Below are 18,948 nucleotides of genomic sequence, written 5' to 3'. Positions count from 1 at the left end.
GGAAAGAGGGGTACTCTTTAGAGGTGGCAATAACTTGTACTGTAGAGGGTAGCTTAAACCCATGTTTTCAAATGGTCTATTTTCCTTTTTAAATAAACCTCCTATGCACACTATTCAGAGTATCACAGTATAAGAAAAGAGGGAATATCACATGGAGTGGGAAAATCAGTTTACACTCATTATTTTACTTTTAATAGGAGAGCCTTTGATGTCATAAAACACTTTTTTTGTGGAAGCTAATGATGTAAGAAATAACAAAGAGGGCATACTAATAAAAGTTTTTTTAAAAAAATCTTCATAACAACACAAGCTAAGTAATATTGTATTTCCCTTTTGTAATAAACTGCTGCAGACTGATCTATTTTATTATTCTAGCTTAACTCACAACATCCATACAGTACTCACCAGAGAAGGTGGTAGGCTGTATTTGTTAACCTGAGACCTTTTGTACTTCCTCTTTGGGGAATCAAAAAATAAAGGGATAGATAAAGATTCTCTTCACAATCCTCTAATCAAGCAAATCAACAGCTGAGAGGAGGAGGAGGAGGAGGAGAGAGAGTGAGAGAGAAAACAGAGAGAGGCTGACTTGGTGGCAGTGTGGAGCTCTCATAGTTACCAGCAGCTTGTTCCACGCCTCTGTGAGTTTTATTCTTTGTGTCTACATTCAGCTAAACATGCAGCCTCCTCTTTAACACTCATTGCAATGAGGGTGCTGCGCCTCTACCCTCCCTGCAGTCTGATCCGGGGGCTCCTGGCTTTGCTGGCCATCTGCGTCCAGCCCCCAACCCAAGGATGGAGCCAGCAAGATCAGGGGGAAGAAGATGTTATTTTCCTGCCTATTAACTCTTCCACCAGGTCTATGGCCAACTTGGAGTTTGATCTCCCCAATGAAGAGAGAACCAGTGCTAAGGAACATCTAGAAGTACATCAGGGGACTAGGGCTGGGCAGGCAAGGGATCTAACCTCTTCTCTTCCACCACCTCTTCCTTCTGAGTCCTCTGCTAGCAACACATGGGACAGCAGCAGCAGCCAGAGAGACACTTTAATCCTGTCTCCCCACAAGCCTCAGGATTTGCACCCTTCCCACCCTCAGCAGCTAGGGGCACCTCACTGCAACATAAGTGTCCAGAGGTTGATGATCACCTCCTTGTTGGTGCGCTGGGGACGCCAACTGGGTTTCCAGTGTGACCTGTTGCTCTTTTCCACCAATAACCACGGCAGAGCCTTTTTCTCAGCCGCCTACAATCGTGTGGTGTCCCCAGTGGTCATTGAGCATATTGGGGTAGCTGGTGCCCAGCAGGAGTTTCGACTTTGCGTGGGATGTGGATGGTCCAGGGGCCGACGAAGTGGGCATCTCAGACACCAGCAAGCTTCTGCCTATTCATCATCTTCTACTTTTTCCTTTATCTCTTCGTCCTCCTCCTCAGCAGACTCTCATAACTCGTTGCTGGGGGAATCAGTGAATTTCTGCTGCCTGGATTTCAGTTTGGAAGAACTGAGAGGGGAACAGGGCTGGAGGATGAACCGAAAGCCCATTGAATCTACTTTGGTGGCTTGTTTCATGACTTTGGTGATTATTGTCTGGAGCGTTGCTGCTCTCATCTGGCCAGTACCTATCATTGCAGGGTTCTTGCCTAATGGAATGGAACAGAGGAGGACAAGTAGTAAATAGTTTTTTTTTTTGACCAGCTTTTCCAAAATATAAGGTCTTTTAACACTACAGTAATACTTAGATGTAATGTGCTGTGAAACAATCGCTATTTTTTCCAGTTCATTTTTACTTCTGAACCTTTTTTGTATTAAGCATTTGCTTTTTTAATTTATTTTTTAAATGCAAAAAAAGTGTGTGTGCAATAAATGTGTGCATATGCTTGTCTAGATCAATGTTTCTATTAATATATGAATGTAATATAAATAATGGTAACCACTAAACACCTTTGTATATATATATGATATACAAAGCTAGTAAAGATGACTAAGATTGTAAATTCTGCAAGGTGATTTATCCAAATAACTTTCTGTTTTTTGGCACCCATACTAGAGTGCTGTGATGTGGACTTGATGCTCTCAGGTTAGGAATCAAAACCAAATTATTATCCAAAAACTAAGGCTGTTAAATTGCCTTTTTTTTTTTTTTTTTTAAATGTGAAATGTTTTCCTTCCATAATGTAAACAAAGTTACTAAAGGGAATGTAAGTCTTTGTGCTTCTTTATTTAAACCACTTAAGGACCAGTTACATGTTATGCATGGCATGATATTAAGAAATGTGCCAAGTTCCTTGTGCTTAACCCCTTAAGGACACATGACATGTGGGACACGTCATGATTCCCTTTTATTCCAGAAGTTTGGTCCTTAAGGGGTTAAAGTAACACTATAGCATTAGGAATGCATTCTTAATGCCAAAGTTTCTTGTTATTTATCTAGATGTCCCCTCACGTGAGGGTTTGAAAGGTGAGATTTACTTACTGTTCAGCCATCAGTGCACTTTCTAAACTATACAGTTCCTCTCATTGGCTGAGATCATCAAGATTGACAATCTCAGCCAATCCAATGCGTCCCCATAGGGAAGCATTGGGAGGGAAGTTCGCATGCGCGGCAAAATGCTGGCCTGCGCCAATCAAATGCTCTAGGAGCAGTGCTTACAAATTTGTTGACTCACCCATATGGGTTAACATACATATGTATGGAAACGTGACTCATAGCGATATATCTGAAACAAATGTAAATGCAAGAAATAGTGCAGACAACGTTTTCAATAAGTGCAGTGAGGGAATAGTCTCTATGGTCTCACTCACATGTAGCAGAGCCCTATAGGATAGGCTCAGATCTCAATGGCCTGCGTGTGCTTATGGTACAGTACCCAATCGGTCCTCTAGGCGTCTGGAGTGCTTATGGTACAGTACCCAATCGGTGCTTATGACACAGTACCCAATCGGTCCTCTAGGCGTCTGGAGATCCTTATGCATACATGAGAGAGAGAGAGAAAACAAGGGGAAGAGGAGAACCCCTAGTGCGGTCAATCCCAATCTACAATGTCAAATAGTGCAGAAAAAGTGGCTTCTCACCTGATGTGGAGCCCTATACTTGGCTCCTGGTGTGTAGGTGTCTGTGCCTTTAAGGGGGCAACTACCCTTCTTTAAGCAGCAACAATGGAAGATGGATTCCAAATATAACAAAATGTATTAAATAAAGTTGTAAAAACTTACAAATAAAGTATGAACAAAATTGTGAGAAATTATAAAATGTGGAATCTTCAATCCTCCAGCCGAAACATGTTTCACTGTACCCAGACAGCTTTTTCAATCGGTAATAGAGTTGCTGCTGTTGCTTGTTTAAATACTTTGTACTTCCTCCTGTGTGGTCCTTCAAACTTCCCTCCCTCCAATCCGCTGGCGTCCTTTTTCATGAACAGCTGTACTGTGTTAGTAATGAGAATGCTCCAGTCTCGGGTCAAGTCACGTGACCCAAAGCGTCACAAGCCGCATCACAAATTGCGCGTGTTTTCAATGTAGGGCTCACAGTTCCATATCATCCATTTTGAAGTTGGGCAAAATGCCCTCCCTTCCTTCAACCAAGTCTGTTCCTATTTACAAACCAGATGCTCAATTTGAGCGATATATAAACGAAAAAATGAAAAAAATGAAGGGAGAAAGGTGGATAGTATTATTGTATATTGCTTACAAGTTAATTCATACAATTTACATATCAAAAAATAAAAACCATCTAGTGTTTTTCATCTAAAGTGATAGTACATGCATAAAGACAGGTGGTGAATAGGAGTGTGCTCTTTTAGGAGAAATGCTGATTATTATTGAATAGATCTCTATTGTATCAGCATTATGTTCAATGATGATGTCAATATTAAAATATATATATAAAAAAAAATATAAAAATATATATATAAATATATAGTAGGTTCCTAGTTAGTCTCCCATACAATTACTAACCAGGCCTGAGCCTGGATGGCTTCTGAGATCTGACAAGATCAGGCATTTTCAGACTGGTATGGCCATGGAATAAATATTTAAAATGTATGAAACATACTAATAAAAAATAATTTAAGTTAAAAAATGACATAACTCAAAATCATAATTGAGACCATTAGGCTGCATGGTATTCAGGTTAAAAATCCATTGCATCTTTGGCCCATTTTTTTTTATAAAATCTCCCCCTCTCTAATCGGGTGATACCCTCTGAATTGCATGGAATTCTAACAGGGTGGGATCGCTATTATGTTTATTTTTAAAATGTAAGGAGACACTGTGCTTTTCATTGTTGTTCCTAATGTGTTCCTGTACTCTAATATGCAACTTTCTTTTAGTGCGTCCTACATATACAAGTCCACATGGGCATATCAAGAGATAAATAACTCTCGTGGACTGACAAGTAATTAGCTCGTTGATCTTAAACATAACTTTTTTATTTTGAGGGTGTGAGAATTCTTTTACTAGTCTTTTCTTACTTTTTGAGTTCTTGCACGCGCCACAGTATCCACAACCATAAAACCCTTTTGTTTTGTTGAAAAAGTCCCTATTACATCTTTTGGGGGGGGGGGGGTATATGGTTAGATGTTAAGGTGTTTCTTAAATTCTTAGTCCTCTATATACAATCTTAGGCTTCTCCGGAAGAATACTATTAAGGAGGGGGTCATTTCTTAAAATTGGTCAATATTTAGAGACTATTTTTCTAAATTCTTTACTTTTACAGTTAAAGTCACATATAAATCCTATTGTTTGTGGTTCTACTTTATTTTTAGTGTTGTATTTAATTAGATCTTTTCTGTCCTTTATTTTGACTTCTTCAAGGGCTTTCCCCAACAATGTCTCGTTATATCCCTTCTCTCTAAAATCTTTCATAATTTTGTGGGATTGTTCCTGGAATTTGCATTCCTCCGTGCAATTCCTCCTTATCCTGAGCAATTGCGCTTTGGGTGCATTCAGCAACCATGGGGAGAAATGACAGCTATTCTCCCCAATGTAGCTGTTAACATCCACAGGTTTGAAGAAAGTACATGTCTTCAAACCTGCATCCTCAACATAGATTTGTAGGTCCAGAAATTCTACTAGAGTCTTGCTATAATTCGAGACTAATTTAATTCCCCAATCGTTTTTATTCAGATGGTCCAAAAAAGATATCAGGGATGTCTCATCCCCTTGCCAAATTAAAAATATGTCGTCTATGTACCGGCGATAGGCAACGAGGTTCGTGCTCCAACTACCATCTTGGTAAATGAATTCTTGTTCCCACAAAGCCACTGTACTATTTGACATTGTACATTGGGATTGACTGCACTAGGGGTTCTCCTCTTCCCCTTGTTTTCTCTCTCTCTCTCTCTCTCTCTCTCTCTCTCATGTATGCATAAGGATCTCCAGACGCCTAGAGGACCGATTGGGTACTGTGTCACCATAAGCACACGCAGGCCATTGAGATCTGAGCCTATCCTACAGGGCTCTGCTACATGTGAGTGAGACCATATAGAATATTCCCTCACTGCACTTATTGAAAACGTTATCTGCACTATTTCTTGCATTTACATTTGTTTCAGATATATCGCTATGAGTCACGTTTTCCATACATATGTATGTTAACCCATATGGGTGAGTCAACAAATTTGTAAGCGCTCCACATGCACACCAGTGGTGGTTTTTATTATTAATTTCCAATACTGAGTGTGCACTTCATCTTTTTTTTGTACTAATCTATAAGGTAGAGAGTCCCTATTTGTGTGGTAGCTGCTATCATTCTATTCAATTATTAACTGAAAGCGCCTTGAAAACACACAAATTCTTATTTCTGTGAGCTCTAGGAGCAGCATTTGATTTATAAGAGAGTTTGAAACAGTTATAGCAGAATAAGTGCCTCTAGTGGCTGTCTTCCTGACATCCAGGAGAGGCGTGTTATAACTGCAATGTAAACATTGCCGTTATAGAGCACCACATTATTTTAAATTGCAGACTTGAAAAGAGAGGCACTGCACCCAGACCACTTCATTTAGATGTCGTGGTATGGGTGCCCTCAGTGTCCCTATAAGGAACAAGGAGTAAAGAAACAAACCCTACAATGTTGCTCCTTATAAACTGACTTAGATATTATGAATTATCATGATTATCATTTAAATTCAAGATTAAGTAGCCACATATAAAACACAAAATGAATTAAGTCTTTTTATATATAAGCCTTCTAACGTGAGAATTGTCAAGAATTTAGAAACAAGCTTATTTACTAAAGTGAGAATTCAAAGTGAACTTTAAATTTAAGGTCAAAATAGCCGAACTGAAAACATTCTCTAAGTCAGCTATACTTTCAGTTAATTTACTATGGTTTTAAATGCTAACACACCCTGGATTCAATTTGAATCATTACTTCAGTAAATAACCCTGAAAGTGGATTTCGCATTTTAGACCAAACTAACTGACTTTGAGATATTGAGATTTTTTTCCCAGTTTTTTTTTTTTTTGGCCTTAAATTTGAAATTCACTTTGAATTCTCAACAATTCGCATTTCAGTACATAATGCTGTAAATAACATAAACTGCTCTGAAATTAGAATGATGATTTTTTTTTTTTTTTTTTAAAGCCCTGAGGTAATTTTATATCGTGTCCTGTGTTTTTATATATTTTCAATCTGTTTTAAGTAATAATTCACAGAATGATCTGGTAAGGAGAAAAATAAACATCTGTCAATGTACCCCCGTGTTCATTGCCATTCTTTCATATTATTTTCCATTTGCAGATCAGAAATGTGTAGGTGTGAATGCTTAATCACAGCACAGAGGAAAAATGAACTTTGTATACAAAGCAGAACACATTTCCACAAATCATAATGACATTTATGTCTGTTTCTATACACCACTAGAGAATCACTGCTTTTATGGAATCAGTAACTTCAATATAGAAAAGCATGTGCTCTAAAAAGTGAATTAAAAAAATAAATAAAGTTAATCCATAATCTTTGGTTTAATGCATTGATTCATGGTTGGAATATTAACATATCATATTCTCCATGGTCCTACTTTGGCCTGCGTAACGTATTATATATTATTTGTTCATTGGTTTTTTTTTTTCTGTTTATATAAGTGTGCACACAGCAGTAAAATGAGACTCTAGATTAGAATGTGCAAATTAAGGAGTATCCTACGAGTACTAATTAAAAAATTCAATGATACACAAAACAGTGATACCATGAAAATGAACATGCACGTTTAATACTTTGCTGTCAAAATGGCAAGATTAAATGTCAGTGTTATTATTTTTATTATTTATAAAGCGTCAACACATCCCGCAGTGCTATAAAAGTGACATTAAATCATCAGTATCAGTGACACCATTTATACAATGCTAAGAACAAGAGCAGGTTATTACAAGATTGAGGGCAAGTTACAGGAGTCATTAGTTTTATGGGAGGTGTCAGAATTAAGGTTTGGGATAGGGGTCTCAGGTTAGGTTGGTTGGTATGGAAACTTAGGGAAAGAGGAACTTAGCATTAAGGGGGACTTAGAGTGAGTGGATACCTACCTGGCCTGCTATAGACTGTAACTCGTGATTCTCAGCCAGGTTAAACCTAAGCCCCCCCCCCCCCAGATAACTCTAAACCTACTGCACAGGGAGCACGTGTGTCACCACATTACCAGGTACAGCAGTGTACCCAGTGCTCTTATTATTTTATCATTATCAATGGTGCTATAATGACACAGCAGTCTTTTCAATGTAGAGGCACTATAATAATGATTACGGTATAGCATTGTTGTAGTAACCATGTTTGAATTATATGTAAGAACAGTTTTTTGTTACTTTTACATTCTTAAAATAGCTATTTTTCAGGAGGTAATCAGTCTATCAACCAACGAATTACCACATTTAGTTTAAAAAAAAAATCAAGCATAGCATTCACTTGAAACTTGTGGCCCATGGCTAGTACATGAACAAAGAATAAAATAATTTTCGGTAAGGAGTGCAGTTCAGGGGCTACTTAATAATTGCAATTTTGTAAATCCAATTTTTTTTTATTGCATAATTATTGAGGGTAACCCTTATTTTACAATATTTAAGACAAGGTTTTAAAAAGTTGTAGAAATGCAGATTTTTTTTTAATCACAAACAGTATGTGTGACAAAATAGGTAAATAGTAAACACCCCCATTCTTTGTAATTATGCATGTTTGTAAGGGATACTTCAGTTTTCAACATTTTGCATCTCTCTCACAGTTTAAAGCATCTCTCAGATATAAAGCATTGCAGGTGGATATTGCAGCATGCAAAGAATGCCTGTAGTGTTCTCAGAGCACTGATTTCCTTCTCCCTCCATGGCTGTGAGACTATAGCCATTCACTTTAATCTATAAAATTGTAGAATTGTCGAATTTGGGTTTAAGGAGGATACTGCCATTTTGAGTCTATCTGCAGAGGGAGAAAATGGGACCCTGTTTGGGTGTAGAGTGAAAACTGCAATGGAGCAAAGAAAAGGTGCAAAGGTGGGATTTATGGGTTAACTGTTTATTAAAAGTTAGCATGAGTACACATCTTGAGACATATAACTCTCAAATGTTAGCCAAACAATTTTCAACAACAAACATATATCTCCACATTTCCTACTCGATTGGAACGAGAGGATTTTCTTTTCTTTAAACTGCAGATGTTCACTTAACTTTTGTGATTCGGTTGTAGACTTAGCAGAACGTACTATTTAGTAAATGAACCCATGAAGGAAGTAATGCAACATCTGAATATTCTGTAAAGTGGAAAACTAAACAGGAAACTGCTAATGCATATGTAAACGCCTTTTCCCATCCTGGGATGATTGTTTAACAGAAAACCATGATTAGATTTTTATAACATACGGTAATGTTTATAAATATAACAAGCAGTGTTACAACTTCAAGTATGTAAAAGCAGTTTTAATTTAAGCTGTAGTCCCCCTCTAACGCTTACAGTTGTGAGATAATCATCTTGGTGAAAATGTATAATCAAAACACTTTTTTTCCTGTGACAACAGGAAAATGATAATGATACCGGAGAAACTGACGGAAGCCAAGCACAGAGAGATGGACACAGGTTTCTTCAGGAAGGAAGAGATTCTTTATTGGATCACCGATCGGGACTCAGAGGGACTAGCGTCACCAAAATACAGCAAGTTCTGAGCCCCGGACAATAGTGCAGGCTCCTTATATAGGCACATAACTCCTCCCATATTAAGCTCCACCCGCACATTCTCTTAACCAATCAACACAAATAAGAATTAACTTCCTGCTTGACCGCATGGCTTGTCCAGCACAATGGAGGAGGGGGAATACTACATCCTGTATTCTTGCACATGCTCCGTACACTACTGATCGTATCTTGCCTCGTGCAACCAACTGATCGATACGTCAGCATATGCACGTACACATGCCACGTGGTAATCTCGGCCTACTAAATTTATTTTTACCGATATTCCACCACATTCCCCCCTTTGATGCCTCTTGATATTTCACAATTACTTGAGGCATCACTTAACCTTGGTTTGCATACACCGCAAGTTACCATGAACCAGACCAGACTTATCTTATGATGTGAATCTTCAACACTCATCTCCCTGCATTGGTTCTCCCTGATCTAGAGCCTTATACTTATAAACCGCCATTATCTGTGCAGCAGCCTTCCTCTCTGCTATATTTTCTATCAGGCTTTGCACAGACCTAACTACTAAGGGTATAAGACACGGCAGGAGTAGACACAACATTAAAATCAGTAGGACTCCACCTACCACTGCCTTAAGCCCTCCAAACCACTCATACCAGCTACCAAACCAACTACTTGGATTATACCCTTTCCATACCTGAGTAGGCACATGCGCTAGTTTAACCATATGGCTAGTAAGCTCAGCTATTGCTTGCCCTTCGTCATCTATTTGAAGACAGCAATTGCTCAGGTTAAACTTCCCACATACACCTCCCTCTACTGCCAAAAGGTAATCCAAGGCTAATCTATTTTGGTAGACTGCTGTCCTCATCCTGGTGTTATGCTTCGCTAGAAGATTGAGCGCTTGTGATGTCTCGTTAGTAATAATCTCAACCACCGCCTGTAATCGTATAATACGGTTGAGCATATAAATAGGGGTTCTGTAACCAAAGGTACCATCCTCAGCCCACGTGGCTGGCCCATAATAATCTATGATACGCTGGGGAGGCCATTCATTATCTTCCCAGGTGCCTATCTCTATGGGTCCCCTTTTCTTCCTATGATTCACATCATACACTTTAACACCTAAAGTCTCACCTGTTTCAATCGGTAACAAGAAGAAGGATGGTTTGAGCATACCCAACACACATGCCCCTTCCCAGTCCTGTGGCAACTCCGAATAGGCTTTCTTACCACAGATCCAGTACAAATTTGCTGGGGCTCTCCAGGTAGATGTGATGGATAAATCAAACCACACATCCTTTAAATTGGCGTATCTAGCAAACGGGTTAGATGGTTCTGAGACATTTGAAGCCGACCACCAAGTTGTATTCTTTGTATCATCATCATAAGCTTTTTGCCCTAGACAAGTTAATTCTCCTACAGAAGTATTATACATTATTCCTTTCCTTGCTATGCAAACATAACCTATGATGGAGGTCTTTAATCTCCACTCAGATTTACCTCTAACACTCATATGATAATCGGCTTGTGTAGATATTAGTTGGTCAACTGCCTCAGAACCGGACATTACCTCCTTTGCTTCCCAAGGCCATTGGTCTCCCATGTTAGTACCTCCACACACATAGCAGTTGGTAACATTAAGACTACCGGCAATACTTTCAGCTAAGTCAATGAACAGGTTTTTAGCATTATGGGGGATCTTATTATCTATACTCATCTCTTCATAAAAGGAATGGTATACTTGATGAGTTTGGGAGGATACCGTATCAGTCTCTATCCCTATGAACAATACTGTCCCAGGATCTAAACCCGTCCCGTATATTTGAAACCCAAATAAATTGCCATATTTGTCTAAGAACTTATCGGGGTTATTTATAAGTATATGGATGGGATTACATTCCATAGACTTACAATATGGGCTAGTCGGCAACTTAGTCACTATCATGTCTTTGTCTACTGTCTGTCCCCAAGTCGCCCACCCCACACAAGACCAATATGGGCAGAAGTTATAGTCTTTATTTGGGCATCTAGGACTCACATATTTATTTTTGCTACTGGGACAAATATATTTATCATTAGACCCATACGTCCTCTCCCATCTAAGATCCCCACATACATTCCACGGCTTTCTACCACTCGATATCGCTTTACACGCATCAAATAGCAGAACACCCGAAGAATGTACGGATTCTAACACCGTCTTATTAATTAGGGTCCCCTGAGGATCTCCATTCCTGAGAGTCAACCAAATTGTACGAGGTTGATACTCCGGACTGAAGCACTTAGGTTCTCCTACTCCTAAATGGCACACACTATAATCTATATTTAAGTATCTACATCTCGATACATCTCCTTTACACTCGTATTGTGAATGCCAAATTAGGGTTTGGGAAATATGGTTACCTGTTCTTTTAGTCTTAATGCATACCTCACAGCTAGGAGTGTCGGTACCTCTACCTTCCTGAATATAAAAACACACATAAATAAACACTATCATTAACACATCTTTCGCCGTCATCCTCAGTCTTCGTCCGTGCGAAGGCACCTCAGCTTCCAGGATGTAAGGGCTGCAGGGAATGGAGTCCCTTCGAGACTTTTCCTGGCTTATAAACTATACGTCGGTGGGCGGACAGGCTTTATTATGGCCTTCTCACTCACGCACCAAATCCCAAAAATAATAAAATTTGTAATCCACAATAGTTCCTCGTTACTCCGACTGAGTAGTGCGTTTTAACCGGATCTTGCAGGGATTCTCTGGATCTGCTGTAACTTGCCAAGAATCGACTGCTGCTGGTTTAACCCTGGAGTGATGTATCCACGGAGTCACTTCGGCTACTTTTATCGCTGTAGGGGTAGACAAAAGAACAACATAAGGACCTCTCCACTTGGGCCCTAACGGTACATTATTCCACTCTTTAATCCACACTTGATCTCCTGGATGATAACTATGAACAGGGGGATAAATATTCACAGGTAATCTATCTTGTACCCATTTCTGTACCTCCTCCATAGTCTTACCCAACTCTACAACCTGCTGCCGGGTAATTCCTTCTCCCAACTGACTCAAATCCCCCCTTAAGTTACCAAGTATGGGAGGTGGTCGCCCATACATGATTTCAAAAGGAGAGAGGCCCATCCTTCTGGTAGGGGTACTGCGGATTCGCAATAGAGCTATGGGTAAAAGAACGTTCCACTTAAGTTGGGTTTCCTGACACATTTTAGCCAACTGGTTCTTAATAGTTCTATTCATTCTCTCTACCTTACCAGAGCTCTGGGGTCTATATGCAGTATGAAGCCTCCACTATATACCAAGCATATGAGTCAGTTGTTGTAGGCACTGATGAACAAAAGCTGGACCATTGTCCGATCCTATAGAACAGGGTAGTCCATATCGGGGTATTATTTCTCGTAGCAGGAATCTCACAACTTCTCCTGCTTTCTCTGTACGAGTAGGACATGCTTCTACCCAGCCTGAATAGGTGCACACAATTACCAGCAGGTAACGATGTCCACCCGATTTAGGCATCACTGTAAAGTCTATTTGTAGATCGGACATGGGGAGTCCCCCCATAAACTGGACTCCTGGTGGCTTTACTGGTCCTTGTCTTGCATTATTTTTAGCACACGTTACACATCTTCGTACAATGGCCTGAGTCAAGTTGGACAATCTTGGTATGTAGAAATGTTTTCTGAGAGATTCTTCAGTACTGTCTCTCCCAGAATGTGTCCCGTTGTGATAATTTTGGACAATTTCTACCGCTAGTGATGCTGGTATGACTATTCTTCCATCTTCTAGCTGATACCACTTGTTCTCCATATACTTTCCTGGTTCAGTCTTTAACCACTCCTCTTCTTGAGCTGTATAAACTGGAGTCCATTGGGACAGTGGAGTTGGTATAAGAGCAGCTATATGCCCCACATACTCCTGTCTTCCTGATTCAGCAGCACGCTTGGCTGCACTATCTGCCATCCGATTTCCCTTAGTTACATCACCATCTCCTCTCAGATGCGCTCGACAATGTATGATACCGACTTCTTTCGGCTCCCACACTGCTTCCAATAGTTGTAAGATTTCAGCTGCGTATTTGATTTCTTTGCCTTCTGAATTCAGTAGTCCTCTTTCTTTATACAAAGCTCCGTGGGCATGAGTGGTTAAAAACGCATATTTGGAGTCCGTGTAGATGTTTACTCTTAAACCTTCAGCCAATTGTAACGCTCGTGTCAGTGCTATCAATTCTGCCTTTTGTGCTGATGTTCCTTTCGCCAGTGGCCGAGCTTCTATCACCTTGTCTATTGTTGTCACTGCATATCCTGCATAGCGGATCCCTTCTTTCACATAACTACTGCCGTCGGTATAATATTGAACATCGGGGTTCTGGATGGGAAAATCACGAAGATCTGGTCTACTTGAGAATACTTCATCCATTACTTCCAAACAATCATGTTGACTTTCAGTAGGTTGTGGCAAAAGGGTAGCTGGATTTAAGGTGTTTACAGTCTCTAAATGCACTCTGGGGTTTTCACACAACATTGCTTGATACTTGGTCATACGGCTGTTACTAAACCAATGATTTCCTTTGTAATCCAACAACGTCTGTACTGCATGTGGGACTCGTACATAAAGTTCTTGACCCAGAGTGAGTTTATCGGCTTCAGCTACTAGCAGGGCGGCTGCAGCTACGGCTCTTAGACAAGGTGGAAGTCCGCTGGCCACTGCATCCAATTGCTTAGACATGTAGGCAACAGGTCTTTGCCATGATCCCAAGTACTGTGTCAATACTCCCACAGCCATTCTTCTTTGCTCGTGTACATACAGGTAGAATGGTCGTGTGTGATCAGGTAGACCTAATGCTGGGGCACTCATCAAAGCCTTCTTCACATCTTCAAATGCCGTTTGCTGTTCTTGGGTCCATAAGAAGGGGTCGTGCTCTGTACCTTTGATAGCTGCGTACAGAGGTTTTGCCAGTATCGCGTAGCTGGGAATCCATATCCTACAGAAGCCTGCTGCCCCCAAGAATTCTCGCACTTGTCTTCTATTCTTGGGTATTGGTATTTGGCAGACAGCTTCTTTTCTCTCTGGCCCCATAATTCTTTGACCTTCAGAGATATGGAATCCCAGATATTTGACAGTTGGCAAACACAACTGAGCCTTCTTTCTAGACACCTTGTATCCTGCCTTCCAGAGAATGTGTAGTAGATCTTGCGTTGCTTGCTGACAGATTTCTTTTGTAACTGCTGCTATCAACAAGTCATCTACATATTGTAACAATACACACTCTCCTGGGATGGACTCGAAATCCAGTAGATCTTGACTTAGGGCTGAACCAAATAGGGTAGGTGAATTTTTAAACCCTTGGGGCAGTCTTGTCCAAGTCATTTGGCGTTTTGAGCCCGTTACAGCGTTCTCCCATTGGAAAGCGAAAATACATTGACTTTCTGCGGCAATTCGGAGGCAAAAGAAGGCATCTTTGAGATCTAAGACTGTAAAGTAGGTAGCCCCGCCCGGAATTAAAGCAAGCAGGTTATATGGATTGGGTACAACTGGATGTATACTAACAACCGCATCATTGACTGCTCTCAAGTCCTGCACAGGTCGATACTCATCTGTACCGGGCTTTTGAACAGGCAGCAATGGGGTGTTCCAGGGGGAAGTACAGAATTTTAGGATACCATACCGTATGAACTTATCCAGATAGGATTGGATGTTCTTCTTAGCCTTCTGCGGGATGTGGTATTGTCTTAGGCTCACTGGATAAACCCCAAGTTTTAGTTCAATTTTTATAGGTGGAATATTGCGGGCCAGTCCTGGTGGGTTGTTCTCTGCCCAAACTCCTGGTATGTTAAATAATGTCTCATCACTCCTAGGGTTTTGGCTAGTCAACACTGTATAAAGTCGCCACTCTTCTTCCTTTGGTACGGATAATGTCATGATACCTGAAGGTCCATTAAACTTTAAGGATGTTGTTCCATTTGGTAGGAACGTAATCTGCGCTTGTAATTTTGATAGCATATCACGTCCCAGCAATTGGACTGGACATTCAGGCATATAAAGGAATTGATGTCTTACTACGTGGCCTCCCAATGTACAGAGTCGACTTTTAAGAACCGGTTTTTCAGCACTTCTTCCAGTTGCTCCTATCACAGTAATAGTCCTTCCAGATGGAGGAGCAACTAGATTAGTCACCACTGAATGTTCAGCACCAGTGTCGATCATGAACGCACTCCTTTTTCCCCCTATTGATACATCGACCATAGGCTCCGCTCGACCAAGGGGGATGGAGCCCGGTCGGTATCAATAGTCCTCCATGACCGTGTCAGCCAATCCTACAAAGTCCCTACCTTCTCTATCGCGGGACCTTTGCGCTGCTGGAATATACCTGTCTTCCCTAACACTTCCTCTGTTCCCATTACTCCCTCTATTACCATTACTCCCTCCGGGGCCTCCTCTACCTCTCGCTCTGCCTCTAAAGTTTCCGTAACCTGTCCTAGGTCTGTCTCTCCAATTTCTCCAATGCCCTTCTTCCCTACAGTATGCGCACTGATTTCTACTTAGAGGTTCCTCATTCCATCTACTATCGCCTCTATCTGGGCCCCGTCTATCTACGCCTGCGATCGCTACCGCTAGCATATCAGCCTTTTTACGCATCTTGCGCTCTTCCTCTTTCTTACTTTCTGTTTCCCTATTCATATAAACCTTATTCGCTACCTCCATTAGTTGGGTGATTGACATACCTGCAAACCCTTCTAACTTTTGTAGCTTGCGCTTAATATCTCCGTAAGCTTGGCTGACAAAGGCGGAGTTCACCATTCGGGAATTATCTGCGTCTTCCGGATTAAAGGGGGTATACAAGCGGTATGCCTCCAATAATCGGTCATAAAAGACACTGGGCGCTTCATCACTTTTCTGAATCACCTCAACTGTCTTTGACATGTTAATAGCTTTCTTTCCTCCGGCTTTCATGCCAGCAATTATAGCGTCTCTATAGGCTCTGAGTTGAACCATATCAGCACCATTTACATTCCAATCGGGATCGGTGTTGGGATAATGTGTTGCGGCCCATGCTGATGGATTGGCTTGGTTTAAAGTACGGGCTTTATCCTCTAGTGCTTTAATGGCCGCTTGATTAATTCTTGTCCTTTCCTCATTGTTGAATAAAGTCATTAATAACTGCTGGCAATCAGCCCATGTCGGGTTATGTGTCTGTACTATTGAGGTGAACAGATCAGTCATAGCTTGTGGTTTCTCAGTATACGAGGAATTGTGGGTCTTCCAATTTAAGAGATCGGTTGTCGTGAATGGGACATATACAAAGACTGGGTCAGCATGTGCCATTTGGCCTGCGGCATCGATATAGGCTGACCCAGGATTCAGACGAAGAGGCATCTGATAGTGTTTTAATTGTTGGGCACCGGTCAACTGTCGGGTCTGTATGGGGCTACGTGGAGGGGCGTCAGTCATAGGTTCCAGTCGGGGAGAAATAGGGTATGGGGATGTGGGAGCTTGGTTTTGGGAAAAGGTTGTAAATAAAACACTTCGAGCCGAGCTAGATGAAGCTTGACCGGAAGTCTGAAGTGGCGCCAAATCAGGATATTCGTTTTTAATGGGGGTTGGTTCTGATTCCGGAAGGGGAGATTTAGTACGAGGGGGGGTGGATCCTGTACTGGAGGAGGAAGCGGAAGTGGATGGGGGTAATGAGGGGAGGGTTGCAGGACTTCCTGCATTTGCGTCACTTCTTCTTAACGGAAAGTAAGGGGGCGGCAAAGGGATCTCGGACTCAGGGGGCGTGTCCAAAATGGGCCTAACACCAGTCCTAGTGGACGAACAAGTCCTAGCTACCATGAGGCGACATTGCTCCTCGTGGCATGTCCGGAGCCATTTTGGCGAGTCATTTACGGCCTGTCTCCAACAATCAATATAAGGAAACTGGCCGTAAAGTTCAGGCCTATCTGATACAGCCACGTGTAAGCGCTGTACCAGAGTTGGATCCAAACTGCCACGTGGCGGCCATGCCGCAACCAAAGTGGGCCACTCCCTAGTACACAAAGTGACCAAACGTACAGGAGACATTTTAACCCCAAAATCACATGTCTTGAATCCCTTTTTAAAATTCTTCACCATACAACCTAAGGGATCCGGAATCGTTGACTGCGACGCACCCATACTTAACAATGGAACGTCATCGACAACGAATACTATACACGCGTACTATTCAACAGTCACACCCGTTTCCTCAGGCAACAGCACCACGTGGTACGGTTACCAAGTGAAACGTACACAATAACACAATAAACACTCAGGGAATTCCCGTACACACACAGCTGTTACACCAGTCACTAGATAATCGATATTATGCCCTTTGGCGTAACTATACAGTCACCCACGCTATAATTCTCTATATACGAATTACCCGTCTATAACACACCCAGTAACATCGTCTTTTACAAATAGCGGTTACAGTACGGTTAGCATAGGTCAAAGCACAAGTTAAGGTCACAATACAATTATTAGTGGTTATAGTGTTAAACATGCAATGGACGACAATGATTAGTACTTGTATACAGTGTCAGTAAATATACAGGGTTATGGTACCGTGCACTATAATACAGCAACACACTATTAACACTCTCGCTAGACGGCTGAGCTCGCGCTATCTAACAAGATATACACTTTACTAAACAATCTTTATCACATTTACAATTCCCAACTAAACTATTGGCCAGTACCTTGAATGGACTACCTAAAAACAATCTACATACGTTTTGGTTAGCCACACTGCCCAATCACCATATATAGCGAGCTAGAGGACCGAATTTACACAGACGCCTCTTAGTCGCACTATCAAAAGTCTAGTGGGTTCCAAATTTACACGCCTTCCCACTTAGCCCAGATAGGATGAGAGCTAGCGAACCGAATTTACACAGACGCCGCTTAGTCTCCCGGTCCCTCCGACCTAGCGAACGTAATATACACCCTAGAACGCTAGTCTAGACAAGACACCGGTGTCCGGCTAGGGCTATTTACACCAGAGCCCCGCCTGACTAACAAAATCAAACGGTCTGACTAAAGAGCGTTCGATCGAGCGGTGCGCCTTCGCTCCTTCCCTCCGACAGAGGGGGCAGATACACAGATTCAAACCCCTTTGGGCCTACCGCACAATCGGTATACCCCTAGTGGGTCCTGCCGTCTAAAACAGCAGTTGTCTTACCTCCTCGATCCTGAACCTGAGTTCACACTCATCGACGGGGACACCCCAGCACTTCTCACGTAGAGGCCGATGATCTCCTGGACAACAGACCAGTGGCGCCGAGACGAAGGGAGGTCCACGCAGAAGTTCAGGGGTGCAGCCGTAGAGAACGTGGGCAAAGATAGACCGTCTCACGCCTCTGTCTCTCAGCTACCGTTGAACGATGAGCTTCCCGGCCAATGCACCAAATGATACCGGAGAAACTGACGGAAGCCAAGCACAGAGAGATGGACACAGGTTTCTTCAGGAAGGAAGAGATTCTTTATTGGATCACCGATCGGGACTCAGAGGGACTAGCGTCACCAAAATACAGCAAGTTCTGAGCCCCGGACAATAGTGCAGGCTCCTTATATAGGCACATAATGTGATGTAATTCCAGTAAAATACAAGTTTAGCAGGCTAAGATTGCCACAAGGCATATGTATGTATATGTGTTTGTAGTATCAGTTAGTTAATTACACGTAGCTAAGATACTGTTATCACTGTACTGACCAGGTGCAGGAATGTAAGAACTGGAATTACGCGTCCCTCTCCTTTGTATCAGATGAGCCACGTGGTTAGACCGGATGGATGAGTTTAGACTCT

General features: G+C 41.6%; 1 protein-coding gene across 1 annotated transcript; it reads left to right on the top strand.

Annotated features, from left to right (window-relative positions):
* Nucleotides 1–573: 573 nt before the first annotated feature.
* On the top strand, nt 574–2,104 carry TMEM158 (transmembrane protein 158). Its single transcript, XM_063450650.1, has one exon. It carries the CDS (start codon nt 704–706, stop codon nt 1,670–1,672), a length of 969 nt encoding a protein of 322 aa, XP_063306720.1. The 5' UTR covers nt 574–703; the 3' UTR covers nt 1,673–2,104.
* Nucleotides 2,105–18,948: the final 16,844 nt, after the last annotated feature.

Source organism: Pelobates fuscus, chromosome 4 (assembly GCF_036172605.1).
Source record: "Pelobates fuscus isolate aPelFus1 chromosome 4, aPelFus1.pri, whole genome shotgun sequence".
NCBI lineage: Eukaryota > Metazoa > Chordata > Amphibia > Anura > Pelobatidae > Pelobates > Pelobates fuscus.
The sequence above is the reverse complement of the archived record's forward strand: the minus strand, read 5'-3'. Positions and strand labels throughout refer to the sequence as shown.